Below are 15,094 nucleotides of genomic sequence, written 5' to 3'. Positions count from 1 at the left end.
ACTGGGAAGGCCCGCTGAACGCTTCTCCTCCCTCTTTCTCTCTGCTGTTCTCTTCTGCTGTTCTCTCTGTGTTTCTCAACCCCACAGACAAACAGCATAGGACAGCAGAGAGAGAGGGACCACAGAATGGACAGAGAGATGAGAGCAGAGGGTGGGAGAGAGAGGGGGAGGGGAGAGAGGAGAATGCAGAAGTAGATAGGAAAATCATCACTGCTCTCTAAAATAAATGTCTCTCTTCAGTCTCTTTTCTTTCCTTTTTTCTTTTCTCCTTCATGGTTCTCTGAACTCTGTATCCCCTCTGCTCTATGGAACAGTCTCTGGCTTTTCAGCTGAGAGCAGGTGTATCCCAGAATTGGCCTATTGGCTCAATACTCAAAACACGGTCTCTCTGTCACTATGATACACAGAATTAAAGTGAGAGTGGGGGGAGAGAGAGGCAGGAGAGAGAGGGCAGGGTTACAGTAAGTGGACAGAGTTATAGAACTGTAGTAGTAGTCACATTGAGATTGAAGGGTTTTTCTTCAATTAATTCTGGATTTGAGTTTAATATTTTTAAACCATATTTTATTTTCCTTAAGTGATATCTTATTATATATACAGTATGTTTTATGACTACTATGACATGGTGCCCTTTTCCTGACATGGCCACATGCAACTGAGAGTGTTTTTAATGGAATGGTTTTGGGGATTTTATTCAACAAGCTCTCACGGTCTCACGACAGAATTAGACATTCATCCATGTTTCTCAAATGTCAAATTTCTAAGTCAAATTTCTAAGTTAACTCCGATTTTTAAGGTTAGGGATAAGTTTAGGCATTAACTCAGAAATCTTAAGGTTAGGCAATAACTCTGAATGGTTAAGGTTTGAGATAGGCTTAAAACAAAAATCTCAAAAACAACTCTCTCTCTCAGATAAAAAAAAACAAACATTGTATCACAGTGCCGCTCCTCTTTCTAAATATCTAATTTAACCATACTGTATATTTGAATATGTATATCTGAATAGTGTGTAAATATTCTGTTTGGTGTCTTTCCAATATATATCTGTAATGTTGTTCTTGTGTATAACTGTTGTGTACTTGTCATGTATTTGTACGTTTTATGTGGACCCCAGGAAGAGTAGCTGCTGCATGTGCAGTAGCTAATGGGGATCCCAATAAACTAAACTGTCTGTCTGTCTGCAGCTGCGTCCAGCTTCAGTTTCTGCCGTGCATCCCTGGAGCACACAGTGTCTGCAGAGGAGCTAAGCTACCAACTGCCTCGCCGGTCAGGGGCTAGTTTCACCTGGCACGATGGGAGGGTACAGAAGAACACATACACACGCACCGTCAAACTACTGCAGCAGCCTGGCACAGAGGGCATACAGGTATGGGCATATATGGACACACACACGCATACCCACACACACACAGGGTGTCTGGTCAGTACCAGGTCTGGTTGTTAATTAGGTCACTGTCTGTCAGCAATAGGATTGTACAACAGCAAGGACCTACAGTGAGCTGAGGAGCAGATTAATGAGTTTCACCTTGTTCATCTCAGATTGAAATGGAAACCTAAACAGTATAGACGGTCACAGCACAGAAATATTGTTTGACCACTGTCCAAATCAACGTTACCTATTGGTAAAAGTCATTGCTGTGTATAGTATGGCGCTAAGAATGCAGATTTAGGCACCAGCACTAGAGAGAGAGATCATACAAAGTAACATATCCTTAAAAATCTGAGTGATCTTAACATATGCTTTATACATCAGTAGCACTGCTTTGTGTCTCTCATTATGGAGTCTTATCAGCACACTACAAAGGATGTTTGATTGTTTTTGCCTCCTCACAGGAGCTGCCACTACCTCCTGAGACTGTGTTAGAAACCCACAAGAGAGAGTGATTATGTAAGAGATGAATGATTAAAGCACAAGTAATGAGATGAATGCAGGTAATTTAATCGCCTCTGGAAGATAGAAGAAAAAAAGTGTAGTGGTATTCGTGAGTAATGCATTTATCAGTGGCTAGTATTTCAGTGCTCAAAATCACGGTAATTAGGCTTCTCCAAGCTCTGATGCTGCTGATGGTCAGCCTACCAAACTTGCTAACTGCCTGGTACTCAGCACTCTGTTGTCCTTCTAATCACTCTGACATCAATGCAAATGTAATCAAAAATCTAATCAAACACTTCATGAGAGCCCATGAGCTGATGTTGCGCAACTTTTCTGTGGGCTATGCAATTGCATGAGAAAAGAGAGTGATGGCCTCTATTAAAAATAGGAGGATCCCATCAGCTTTCTATAGGCTAGGCTACTATATTTATTTCTCAACTTTCCTAGTAGTAAGCACATTGCTTCTCTTTAAAACAGGAGTATAGACTACCTGGCGGCAGGTAGCTTAGTGGTTAAGAGCGTTGTGCCAGTAACTGAAAGGTTGCTGGTTCTAATCCCCGAGCCGCCTAGGTGAAAAATCTGTCGATGTGCCCTTGAGCAAGGCACTTAACCCTAATTGCTCTGGATAAGAGCGTCTGCTAAATGACAAAAAAATTACACAAACATTTAAAAAAATATATATATAACAAAAATATATAAACAAAACAAAAAATTGAACCACGGAAAAGCATCCTCCATAGTGCTGCCCCTATTTAGAGACAGGTGCATGATAATGGCCATTCTAAATCAAAACGAATTTCACACATACAGTAGGGAAAAAAAGTATTTAGTCAGCCACCAATTGTGCAAGTTCTCCCACTTAAAAAGATGAGAGAGGCCTGTAATTTTCATCATAGGTACACGTCAAATATGACAGACAAAATGAGAAAACAAAAAATCCAGAAAATCACATTGTAGGATTTTTTATGAATTTATTTGCAGATTATGGTGGAAAATAAGTATTTGGTCAATAACAAAAGTTTCTCAATACTTTGTTATATACCCTTTGTTGGTAATGACACAGGTCAAACGTTTTCTGTAAGTCTTCACAAGGTTTTCACACACTGTTGCTGGGATTTTGGCCCATTCCTCCATGCAGATCTCCTCTAGAGCAGTGATGTTTTGGGGCTGTCGCTGGGCAACACGGACTTTCAACTCCCTCCAAAGATTTTCTATGGGGTTGAGATCTGGAGACTGGCTAGGCCACTCCAGGACCTTGAAATGCTTCTTACGAAGCCACTCCTTCGTTGCCCGGGCGGTGTGTTTGGGATCATTGTCATGCTGAAAGACCCAACCACGTTTCATCTTCAATGCCTTTGCTGATGGAAGGAGGTTTTCACTCAAAATCTCACGATACATGGCCCCATTCATTCTTTCCTTTACACGGATCAGTCGTCCTGGTCCCTTTGCAGAAAAACAGCCCCAAAGCATGATGTTTCCACCCCCATGCTTCACAGTAGGTATGGTGTTCTTTGGATGCAACTCAGCATTCTTTGTCCTCCAAACACGACGAGTTGAGTTTTTACCAAAAAGTTCTATTTTGGTTTCATCTGACCATATGACATTCTCCCAATCCTCTTCTGGATCATCCAAATGCACTCTAGCAAACTTCAGATGGGCCTGGACATGTACTGGCTTAAGCAGGGGGACACGTCTGGCACTGCAGGATTTTAGTCCCTGGCGGCGTAGTGTGTTACTGATGGTAGGCTTTGTTACTTTGGTCCCAGCTCTCTGCAGGTCATTCACTAGGTCCCCCGTGTGGTTCTGGGATGTTTGGTCACCGTTCTTGTGATCATTTTGACCCCCACGGGGTGAGATCTTGCGTGGAGCCCCAGATCGAGGGAGATTATCAGTGGTCTTGTATGTCTTCCATTTCATAATAATTGCTCCCACAGTTGATTTCTTCAAACCAAGCTGCTTACCTATTGCAGATTCAGTCTTCCCAGCCTGGTGCAGGTCTACAATTTTGTTTCTGGTTCCTTTGACAGCTCTTTGGTCTTGGCCATAGTGGAGTTTGGAGTGTGACTGTTTGAGGTTGTGGATAGGTGTCTTTTATACTGATAACAAGTTCAAACAGGTGCCATTAATACAGGTAACGAGTGGAGGACAGGGGAGCCTCTTAAAGAAGAAGTTACAGGTCTGTGAGAGCCAGAAATCTTGCTTGTTTGTAGGTGACCAAATACTTATTTTTCACCATAATTTGCAAATAAATTCATTAAAAATCCTACAATGTGATTTTCTGGATTTTATTTTCTCAATTTGTCTGTCATAGTTGACGTGTACCTATGATGAAAATTACAGGCCTCTCTCATCTTTTTAAGTGGGAGAACTTGCACAATTGTTGGCTGACTAAATACTTTTTTTCCCCACTGTATATTATTTAGAATATGTAAAGACAAGATTAAATCAAGAATAGTGACAATATTAGACTATCACTTGTGAATGATATATTATCACAATGATGCCCAGCTTAAGGCAAACAGTGCATGCTTTTTTTTGTGCTACTTTTTCAAATCTTAGTCGCACACCTCATATAGCCTAGCCCATAGGCCTATATGTTTTCATAAGGTTTGTTTCACAACTAAAGTGGCCAAATAACTTCTTAAAATGAAGCACATGAATCCGCTTTACAACGGGTGTAGAGCCTAACTGGCATACATATGCAGCGCGTGAGTTTCATGTTTGGGGAAGATAATTTTCACCATATAAATTCACCTTTTATAATTACATTTACATTTTAGTCATTTAGCAGACGCTAAACAGTTAGTGAGTGCATACGTTTTTCATACTGCCCCCCGTGGGAATCGAACCCACAACCCTGGCGTTGCAAGCGCCATGCTCTACCAGCTGAGCTACACGGGAGCTATAAAAGCCATAATCACATTTGTGGTCACTTTTGAGAATGGTATTTTCCTGCTAATGGAACATTTGCGCTTATAGCCTACTGCTGTGTGCGCATTGCTGCGCTTATAATGTGAAGAAATAGCCTAATAGTTTATCAACATTTTAAGTCAAACGTTCTCATCGGTTGCGTCAGGTTCATTGCTTAAAACAGGTTTTTTGATGCTAGTGGTTTCATTAATTTGGGATCTATCGCATCCCACAACTGTCCCAGACTATGTTTGGAATATTTATTTCTCGCACAGAATAGAATAGGTCAACTTTTGTACTATGGAGGATAGTATCTTCAAAATGCGCCTGGGAATTGGATAAGGACGCACGCAGTTGCGTTCCTAATATGTCTGTCTTCACTTGTAGCCTGTGAGAAAGACCCGATCATATGACTGAGAGCCATATGAGTGAGAGGTGTTTCAGCACGCAGCCGGGAGAAGGAAATTATAATGATTATATTCAGTCCAAAACAGCCGCTGGCCGCAAAAGACATGGATTTTTTTAGGGGGCATTACGGCCACACAAAGGGGATGCAGCCGGGAAATTCGAGGCATTATCAAGTGCTTGTCAAATTGTGAATGAGAGACGGATTAAGTGTGTACAGGCTGCGCAAAAAACAAAGCAGAGCTCATGCTTTTCATGCAACTTTTTTCAAATCATCATTAGATCATGCAGCCTTATAATGTATTAAAAATCAAAACATATAGCCCAACCTTTGTATCACAACTAAAGTTACATAAATAACTCTAAATGAAGCATATAGGAGTATCTATATGCTCAACACAGAATAGCCGCATGTGCCCTCAAATTGTTTGGAGAAAATATCCTTTATTTTATTCAGCTATGTTGAATTGTATTCTTCATACTATAAAATAATATAAAATAATGCCATGTAATTCTAAGGAAATCTTGTCTGCTAAATGAAGTAGTGTAGCCCACAGCCATATGGCATAGCCAGATCAGGGCCTAACATAAGGACAGCTCAGAGTATGCTATTCTGTTCTTCTGAAATAGACTACATTTTCTTCATATCATGTTTCTTTAGACCTGTCTAAAATAAATAATGGATTTATTGTGATGGTGTAGGCTATATTACATGGATTTATTAGACCTTTTAAAATGTAGATGTTCCAAAGGTCTATGCTTGGAAGCCAGGAGATGCTAAATTATGTTAATTAACGGTCAATTACCGTGAGACAGTTATTTGCATGACAATCACCGGCTGACGAAATTTTGTGACCGCCACAGCCCTATTCAATACTTTAGATAATGTCTCCATTTGTTCTCTCTGGGGCTCAAATGCTTTCAGAAAAGTCTATACATTGAGTTGGATATGTGAGGACATTGTACAATGGTGATTTTATTCATATTGGCTATTGAAGAATAAAGAGTCTGCTAAATGACCCTGCATATCAGGGGTTAATGTGAGCATGCAAAGACAGACTTCAGAAAGCTAGTCTCTGTTCCACAAGATGCTCTCATGCAATATGGAACACATCTGTGCACTTCTGGAATGGCAGAAAACAAAGGCAAAAAACAACAACATTCTATTTTAAGACCTTTACAGTGCCTGACCTCAAAGCGAGCATGACATAACCCCACACTTCCTGGTTGCCCTGTAAGCCAACGGGATCATGGGAGGAAGGAGAGAGAACAGAATGGAGGTAATTGTTCCATTTCCCCTAAGCCCTGGAGAAACTGTGCTACTGTGGGTGAGAAGAAAGTTTCAAACACGCACCGTGGTGTTTAATAATTTACAGCTACACTATCCCCTAAGATAGGTCTGAAGGCTTAATCAAAGATGGATTATAAAGCTGTTTCCATGTGGATACATAGATAATTGATAATTGAAAACCTTGTCTATAGTATGAAGAACACACTGTAGGATTTCCACATGGCTTTGAGCATCAAGACACACTATACATTATTCAACAGTGCAGAGAGAGCAGTCCTGGTCTCTTTGTGTGTGTATCCAGCTCTCTGAGAGAGAGATGATTAGATTAGAGCCCATTAGGTTTGTTTAACAGAGATCAGCACTAATGAGGAAACAACCTTAGTGAAAAAACAGCCTAGTCCCACCACACACACACACACTTTTGTAGTTCTATGATCAAAAGAACCAGTACAAAAGACAAAGACAACTGATACCACAGCTGACACTCTATTCTGATTGGTCAAGAGGGTGTTCATTTTGGATCATCTGCATGGTGCAAGAGTTACTCCATATCTCTGTTGTAGTTACAGTGTGAGGGAAAAACATATTTGATTCCCTGCTGATTTTGTACGTTTGCCCACTGACAAAGAAATGATCAGTCTATAATTTTTATGGTAGGTTTATTTGAACAGTGAGAGACAGAATAACAACAACAAAATCCAGAAAAACGCATGTCAAAAATTTTATAGATTGATTTGCATTTTAATGAGGGAAATAAGTATTTGACCCCTCTGCAAAACATGACTTAGTACTTGGTGGCAAAACCCTTGTTGGCAATCACAGAGGTCAGATGTTTCTTGTAGTTGGCCACCAGGTTTGCACACATCTCAGGAGGGATTTTGTCCCACTCCTCTTTGCAGATCTTCTCCAAGTCATTAAGGTTTCGAGGCTGACGTTTGGCAACTCGAACCTTCAGCTCCCTCCACAGATTTTCTATGGGATTAAGGTCTGGAGACTGGCTAGGCCACTCCAGGACCTGAATGTGCTTCTTCTTGAGCCACTCCTTTGTTGCCTTGGCCGTGTGTTTTGGGTCATTGTCATGCTGGAATACCCATCCACGACCCATTTTCAATGCCCTGGCTGAGGGAAGGAGGTTCTCACCCAAGATTTGACGGTACATGGCCCCGTCCATCGTCCCTTTGATGCGGTGAAGTTGTCCTATCCCCTTAGCAGAAAAACACCCCCAAAGCATAATGTTTCCACCTCCATGTTTGACGGTGGGGATGGTGTTCTTGGGGTCATAGGCAGCATTCCTCCTCCTCCAAACACGGCGAGTTGAGTTGATGCCAAAGAGCTCCATTTTGGTCTCATCTGACCACAACACTTTCACCCAGTTCTCCTCTGAATCATTCAGATGTTCATTGGCAAACTTCAGACCGGCATGTATATGTGCTTTCTTGAGCAGGGGGACCTTGCGGGCGCTGCAGGATTTCAGTCCTTCACGGCGTAGTGTATTACCAATTGTTTTCTTGGTGACTATGGTCCCAGCTGCCTTGAGATCATTGACAAGATCCTCCCGTGTAGTTCTGGGCTGATTCCTCACCATTCTCATGATCATTGCAACTCCACGAGGTGAGATCTTGCATGGAGCCCCAGGCCGAGGGAGATTGACAGTTCTTTTGTGTTTCTTCCATTTGCGAATAATCGCACCAACTGTTGTCACCTTCTCACCAAGCTACTTGGCGATGGTCTTGTAGCCCATTCCAGCCTTTTGTAGGTCTACAATCTTGTCCCTGACATCCTTGGAGAGCTCTTTGGTCTTGGCCATGGTGGAGAGTTTGGAATCGGATTGATTGATTGCTTCTGTGGACAGGTGTCTTTTATACAGTTAACAAACTGAGATTAGGAGCACTCCCTTTAAGAGTGTGCTCCTAATCTCAGCTCGTTACCTGTATAAAAGACACCTGGGAGCCAGAAATCTTTCTGATTGAGAGGGGGTCAAATACTTATTTCCCTCATTTAAAATGCAAATCAATTTATAACATTTTTGACATGCGTTTTTCTGGATTGTTTTGTTATTATTCTGTCTCTCAATGTTCAAATAAACCTACCATTAAAATTATAGACTGATCATTGCTTTGTCAGTGGGCAAACATACAAAATCAGCAGGGGATCAAATACTTTTTTCCCTCACTGTATCAAGTACATTTGATGAAGTTCCAACAAATAGAAAGACCATCACCAACCAAGATCAATACACTGTGTCCACTTCTACTTTCTGTCTGCTGACAACATAACACTGGGGTTCATTTGAGGGATCTAACTGTCCAATGGGAGGGAGAGGGAGAGGGATGCATTGGCCTCTGATTAGTATAGATTCCTCATTACTGACAGTCACTGACCTGAGCAGCAGAAACCACGTAAAGAACAATTTTCCTTCAGAAAAGAACGTGAATGCATAGAGAAGAAAAAGTGTGTCCAGTTGTGTATGTTGAGAGGCTTGGTTTGGTGGTTGGTTGGCTTGGTTTTATTCTTTATTTTTTTGTAGTTTGTCCGTTTGTAGACAGTTGAGAAAGAGAGAGCAGACAGAGAAAGAAGAAGAAGAAGAAATCCAGCCCAAATGAAGTGTGCTCACATCCACTGAGGTCATGGACATTTTACTGGCACAAAGTCCTTAGAGAGAGCCATCTGCGTATGACTGAGACAGGCTGCTTTGCAGGGACCCAGTCCTCTCACTCAATGGTCAAGGAGTCTGAATGAATAGTGGAGTGAGCTCATGGATTCTGGAATGAGATGTAGTAAGGCTGTATCAAGCATAATATAAAGGGAGGGACATATGAGGTTTCCTGTGGAAATAGGGACATATGAGGGATTCTGATACTATAGAAGAAGGGAGATAAGAATGGATGGAGATATTATAGGGGCCTTTGGTGTGAATGCTGGAGGAGGGGTATATGAAGGGTTATTGTGATTGATAGAGGTAGGGGCTGGGGAGGTGTGAGGGGAAAATGAAGGATAGTGCGACTCATGTCTGTCAGTGACTTTGGGGTGGGGATAGATATTAAAGGGGTGATTTAATAATGACGACAGTAAAGGAGAGAAGAAGGAGGGAAAGAAAATGAAAAAGGAAGAGAGAAAGGGGAGAGAGGAGGAGAGATAGAGGCGGAGAGAAGAGAGAAGGTCAAAGATGAGGGTATTCAAAGGGAGGGGAGTGTGAAGAGAGAGTGAAAGAAGAAGAGCGACGGAGTGATAGACAGAGGCAAAAGGGCAAGAGATGGATTGCAGAGGGAGGATGGGAATTGGGAGAGAGTGTTAACAGTGTTCAGAAAGCTGTGACATTGCTGTCTACCCTGCTTCTGCTTTGTAACACACACACACTTCCAGAGCTTTCCTCTGTTAATTGGCTGAGCCCTTTTGATCAATGAGGGTGTGTGTGTGTGTGTGTGTGTGTGTGTGTGTGTGTGTGTGTGTGTGTGTGTGTGTGTGTGTTTGTGTTTATCAGGGGGCAGGGGAGTGTGTCGACTGAGGTGCAGAGGGCCCGGGACCAGCAGGCTCTAGGGAGGAGGCTGAATGTCTTATTGGGGAGGGAGGGGGAATTTTAAGGAGCCCTGGACTCCTCTAATCCCTGATTCAGCGCCACTGGAGGACAGAGGACACACACACACAGAAAGACGTGCAGTGGCAAAGACACAAACTTTCTCTCATACATACACCAGACACTCAGACGGACTGCTAGAAACTCAGAGCTCAAGTTCGAGCTGCTGAGAGGAAAGGAGAGGAAATGAGAGGAGAGGAAAAAAGGTGCAGGAGGGGAGAAAGAGAGGGATGGCAAGATGGAGGGAGGGGCAGAGGACAAGGAGAGTAGAGAGAGGGAGGTGTCAGTGTAGAGAGAGTCAGAGGAGAGGGAGAGTATTGGACTTGATGGGGAGTAGAGGAGGTGAAAGTCATCAGAGAACAAAATGAAAAGGGAAGGAAGGAAGGAAGGAGAGGTGGTTGAAGGATAGGAACAGAGGGATTAATATAGTCCAGAGAGAGGAGGAGGAGGACAGGGGAGAAAGAAGACAATAGAGATTAATACAGGAATGAATCAAAGAGACAAGGGGGACAAGGGAACACATCTAGGTTGCCTGTTCTCTAGAGGAAAATACTGTAAATAGGGCTGACAAAGAAAGATATAGAAATAACTGATTATTGTTTGATAGAATGACTAAAGATGACACATTCACATTCAATTAGTATTCTACAATTGCTACCAATACTCATGGACCAGGCACAATACCCACAATCAAAAATGGGAGCCTAGAGAGGAGTGACATTATCTTTAATTTAAGACCATCATCCACAGAAGCGTCTCTCGTTCAATCACCACATCCCCTCTCCATCCTCTGGGACAAACAGTCAAAGATGACTGTTACATGGTTGAGATCCCATTCATATACCGCTCCACCCATTCACACACAACTCCCCCTCCTCTCTTTCTGGTGTGTAACGAATGAGAGGTTCTGTGGTGTGACAGAAGTAGGTATCTAGGAGTTAAGGGTGAGTGCTTACAGCACAGAGCTGGCCCACTGGCCGAGGGGAGATGAATGGCTACGAAACTAGAGGAGGGAAGGAAGGAGAGAGGCAGAGAGAGACAACAGAACAGAAACGAGAGGAGTGGAGAGAAGAACAGGGGGGAGGGATATAAAGAGAATCTCCTCTTTCCATTTCCCCTCTGTCTGGTCTGCTGATGATGAGGGCCATTAGTCACTTTGATATTTGAGCCACTGTCAAATTCTAGTTTCACATGCCCTCTCCTCTTTCTCTATCTCTCTCTCTCTCGCATCTCTTCCCGTCACGTCTGTCTCTCACACTTTGCTGTCTCACTCTCTGCCTGTCTTGCTCGCTGACTGTCTATCTCTGTCTCTCTCTCTCTGTCTTGAAGCCTGTCTGACTGTCTGACCCTATTGTTCTATCCTCTCCATACATTGAATCAGGGCACAGTAGTGATAGCCTTGTCTTTATTAGCTAACCAATTCTGTCAGTCAGAGTGGCTTATGTACAACACTAAATACAGCCTTGCTGTTGACTCTGTGTTCAGAATGAATCATCCTCTCCCTGAAGGGAGAGAAAGAGCTGTCTAAAACCAAGAAAGCTTTTCACACACACACACACACTCCAACTTGATCTTAATTAAGGGTGAGCGGTGCAATAAATAGATGTGGGTTATTAAAATGTGCATTATTGAGCAGGGAGTGAAGTATGTGTGTGATTAGGGGAATATTGGGCATAGTGCTACACACTACTATAGCGTACAGATGAAAACTGTGTGTGTCGTAGGGCTGTTGAGGTGACGGTATTACCGCCACACCGGCAGTCACGAGTCATGAAGGCAGTCAAATTCCACATGACCGTTTATCACGGTAAACTAGGCTTCTCCAAGCTCTGATGCTGCTGATGGTCATTAGTAGCCTACCAAACTTGCTAACTGCCTGGTACTCAGCACTCTATTGTCCCTCTAATCAATCAATTTTATTTTATATAGCCCTTCTTACATCAGCTAATATCTCGAAGTGCTTTACAGAAACCCAGCCTAAAACCCCAAACAGCTAGTAATGCAGGTGTAGAAGCACGGTGGCTAGGAAAAACTCCCTAGAAAGGCCAAAACCTAGGAAGAAACCTAGAGAGGAACCAGGCTATGAGGGGTGGCCAGTCCTCTTCTGGCTGTGCCGGGTGGAGATTATAACAGAACCATGCCAAGATGTTCAAAAATGTTCATAAGTGACAAGCATGGTCAAATAATAATCAGGAATAAATCTCAGTTGGCTTTTCATAGCCGATCATTAAGAGTTGAAAACAGCAGGTCTGGGACAGGTAGGGGTTCCATAACCGCAGGCAGAACAGTTGAAACTGGAATAGCAGCAAGGCCAGGCGGACTGGGGACAGCAAGGAGTCACCACGGCTGGTAGTCCCGACGTATGGTCCTAGGGCTCAGGTCTCTCAGTTGGCTTTTCATAGCCGATCATTAAGAGTTGAAAACAGCAGGTCTGGGACAGGTAGGGGTTTCGTAACCGCAGGCAGAACAGTTGAAACTGGAATAGCAGCAAGGCCAGGCGGACTGGGGACAGCAAGGTGTCAGCATGCCCGGTAGTCCTGACGTATGGTCCTAGGGCTCAGGTTCTCAGAGAGAAAGAGAGAACGAGAGAATTAGAGAGAGCATACTTAAATTCACACAGGACACTGGATAAGACAGGAGAAGTACTCCAGGTATAACCAACTAACCCCAGCCCCCCGACACATAAACTACTGCAGCATAAATACTGGAGGCTGAGACAGGAGCGGTCCGGAGACACTGTGGCCCCATCCGAAGAAACCCCGGACAGGGCCAAACAGGAAGGATATAACCCCACCCACTCTGCCAAAGCACAGCCCCCGCACCACCAGAGGGATATCCTCAACCACCAACTTACAATCCTGAGACAAGGCCGAGTATAGCCCACAGAGGTCTCCACCACAGCACAAACCAAGGGGGCGCCAACCCAGACAGGAAGATCACGTCAGTAACTCAACCCACTCAAGTGACGCACCCCTCCTAGGGACGGCATGAAAGAGCACCAGCAAGCCAGTGACTCAGCCCCTGTAACAGGGTTAGAGGCAGAGAACCCCAGTGGAGAGAGGGGAACCGGCCTGGCAGAGACAGCAAGGGCTGTTCGTTGCTCCAGAGCCTTTCCGTTCACCTTCACACTCCTGGGCCAGACTACACTCAATCATATGACCTACTGAAGAGATAAGTCTTCAGTAAAGACTTAAAGGTTGAGACCGAGTCTGCGTCTCTCACATGGGTAGGCAAACTGTTCCATAAAAATGGAGATCTATAGGAGAAAGCCCTGCCTCCCGCTGTTTGCTTAGAAATGCTAGGGACAATTAGGAGGCCTGCGTCTTGTGACCGTAGCGTACGTATTGGTATGTACGGCAGGACCAACTCGGAAAGATAGGTAGGAGCAAGCCCATGTAACGCTTTATAGGTTAACAGTAAAACCTTGAAATCAGCCCTTGCCTTAACAGGAAGCCAGTGTAGGGAAGCTAGCACTGGAGTAATATGATCAAATTTCTTGGTTCTAGTCAGGATTCTAGCAGCCGTATTTAGCACTAACTGAAGTTTATTTAGTGCTTTATCCGGGTAGCCGGAAAGTAGAGCATTGCAGTAGTCTAACCTAGAAGTAACAAATGCATGGATTAATTTTTCTGCATCATTTTTGGACAGAAAATTTCTGATTTTTGCAATGTTACGTAGATGGAAAAAAGCTGTCCTTGAAACAGTCTTGATATGTTCGTCAAAAGAGAGATCAGGGTCAAGAGTAACGCCGAGGTCCTTCACAGTGACATCAATGCAAATGTAATCGAAAATCTAATCAAACACTTAATGAGAGCCCATGAGCTGATGTTGCGCAATTCTTCTATAAGCTATGCAATTGCGTGAGAAAACAGAGTGATGGTCTCTATTAAAAAGAGGAGGATCCCATCAGCTTTCTATAGGCTAGGCCTAGTATATTTATTTCTCAACTTTCCTAATATTAACCACATTGCTTATCATTACAACAGGAGTATAGCCTACCTCGCTGGCATGAAAATTAATCAGGGGAAAAGCGTCTTATGTGCATAGATTACATGTATTTTTCCCCGGCACAGTGCATAAAACTTTTTGGGGATGCTAGTGGTTGTATTAATTTGGGATCTATTGCATCCCACAACTGTCCCAGACTATGTTTGGAATATGTATTTCTTGCACAGAATAGAATAGATCAACTTTTGTATTATGGGGGATAGTAGACTGACATAGGCTTTTGCTGTTAGTTAGGCCTACTCATCTTGTTGGCTGACGAAAGTAAATGTGGACAGTTCTTCCAATATCTTCAATATGCACCTCGGAATTGGATAAGGACTTGTAGCCTGTGAGAAAGACCCGATCACCTGATGGAGAGCACTTCGGAGTGCGCACTCAGTGAGAAGGGCACAACAAAGGCATGGATTTTTTAGGGTGCATTATGGCCACAAAGGGGATGCCGCCGTGAAATTCAAGGCATTATCAAGTGCTTGTCAAATTGTGAATGAGAGACTAATGAAGTGTGTACAGCCTGCGCAAAAACCAAGCAGAGCTAATGCCTTTCAAGTTACTTTTTTTCAAATCATCCTTAGTCGCATCATGCAGCCTTAAAATTAATTAAAAATCTAGACATATAGCCCAATGTTTGTAGAACAACTAAAGTTACAATAATAACTATAAATTAAGCATATAGGAATACCTATTTCTTTGTTAACTGCTCAACACAGCATAGCCGCATGTGTGCACTCCCTCAAATCGTTTGCAGAAAATATTTCTGTTTTATTCAGCTTTGTTCAATTGTATTCTTTATACTATAAAATAATATAAAATAATGCCACGGAATTATAAGCAAATCTTGTCTGCTAAATGAACTAGTGTAGCCCACAGCCATTTGGCATAGCCAGATCAGGGCCTAACATAAGGACAACTAAGAGTATGTTCTTCTGAAATAGACTACATTTTCTTCATATCATGCTTCTTTAGACCTGTCTAAAATAAATAATGGATTTATTGTGAAGGTGTATGCTATATTACATGGATTTATTAGACTTTT

At 42.9% G+C, this 15,094-nt stretch overlaps 1 protein-coding gene across 1 annotated transcript in view; it reads left to right on the top strand.

The window, feature by feature from the left end:
* The window catches only part of LOC121538622 (sterile alpha motif domain-containing protein 10), a 93,838-nt gene that overhangs the window by 52,934 nt on the left and 25,810 nt on the right, over nt 1-15,094 (top strand). Inside the window, exon 2 of the mRNA XM_041846805.2 lies at nt 1,185-1,366. Coding sequence (XP_041702739.1) covers nt 1,185-1,366 — 182 coding nt within the window. The remainder of the gene's footprint in view (nt 1-1,184; nt 1,367-15,094) is intronic.

The sequence above is a fragment of the Coregonus clupeaformis genome, chromosome 24 (assembly GCF_020615455.1).
Source record: "Coregonus clupeaformis isolate EN_2021a chromosome 24, ASM2061545v1, whole genome shotgun sequence".
NCBI classification, from domain to species: domain Eukaryota; kingdom Metazoa; phylum Chordata; class Actinopteri; order Salmoniformes; family Salmonidae; genus Coregonus; species Coregonus clupeaformis.
The sequence above is the reverse complement of the archived record's forward strand: the minus strand, read 5'-3'. Positions and strand labels throughout refer to the sequence as shown.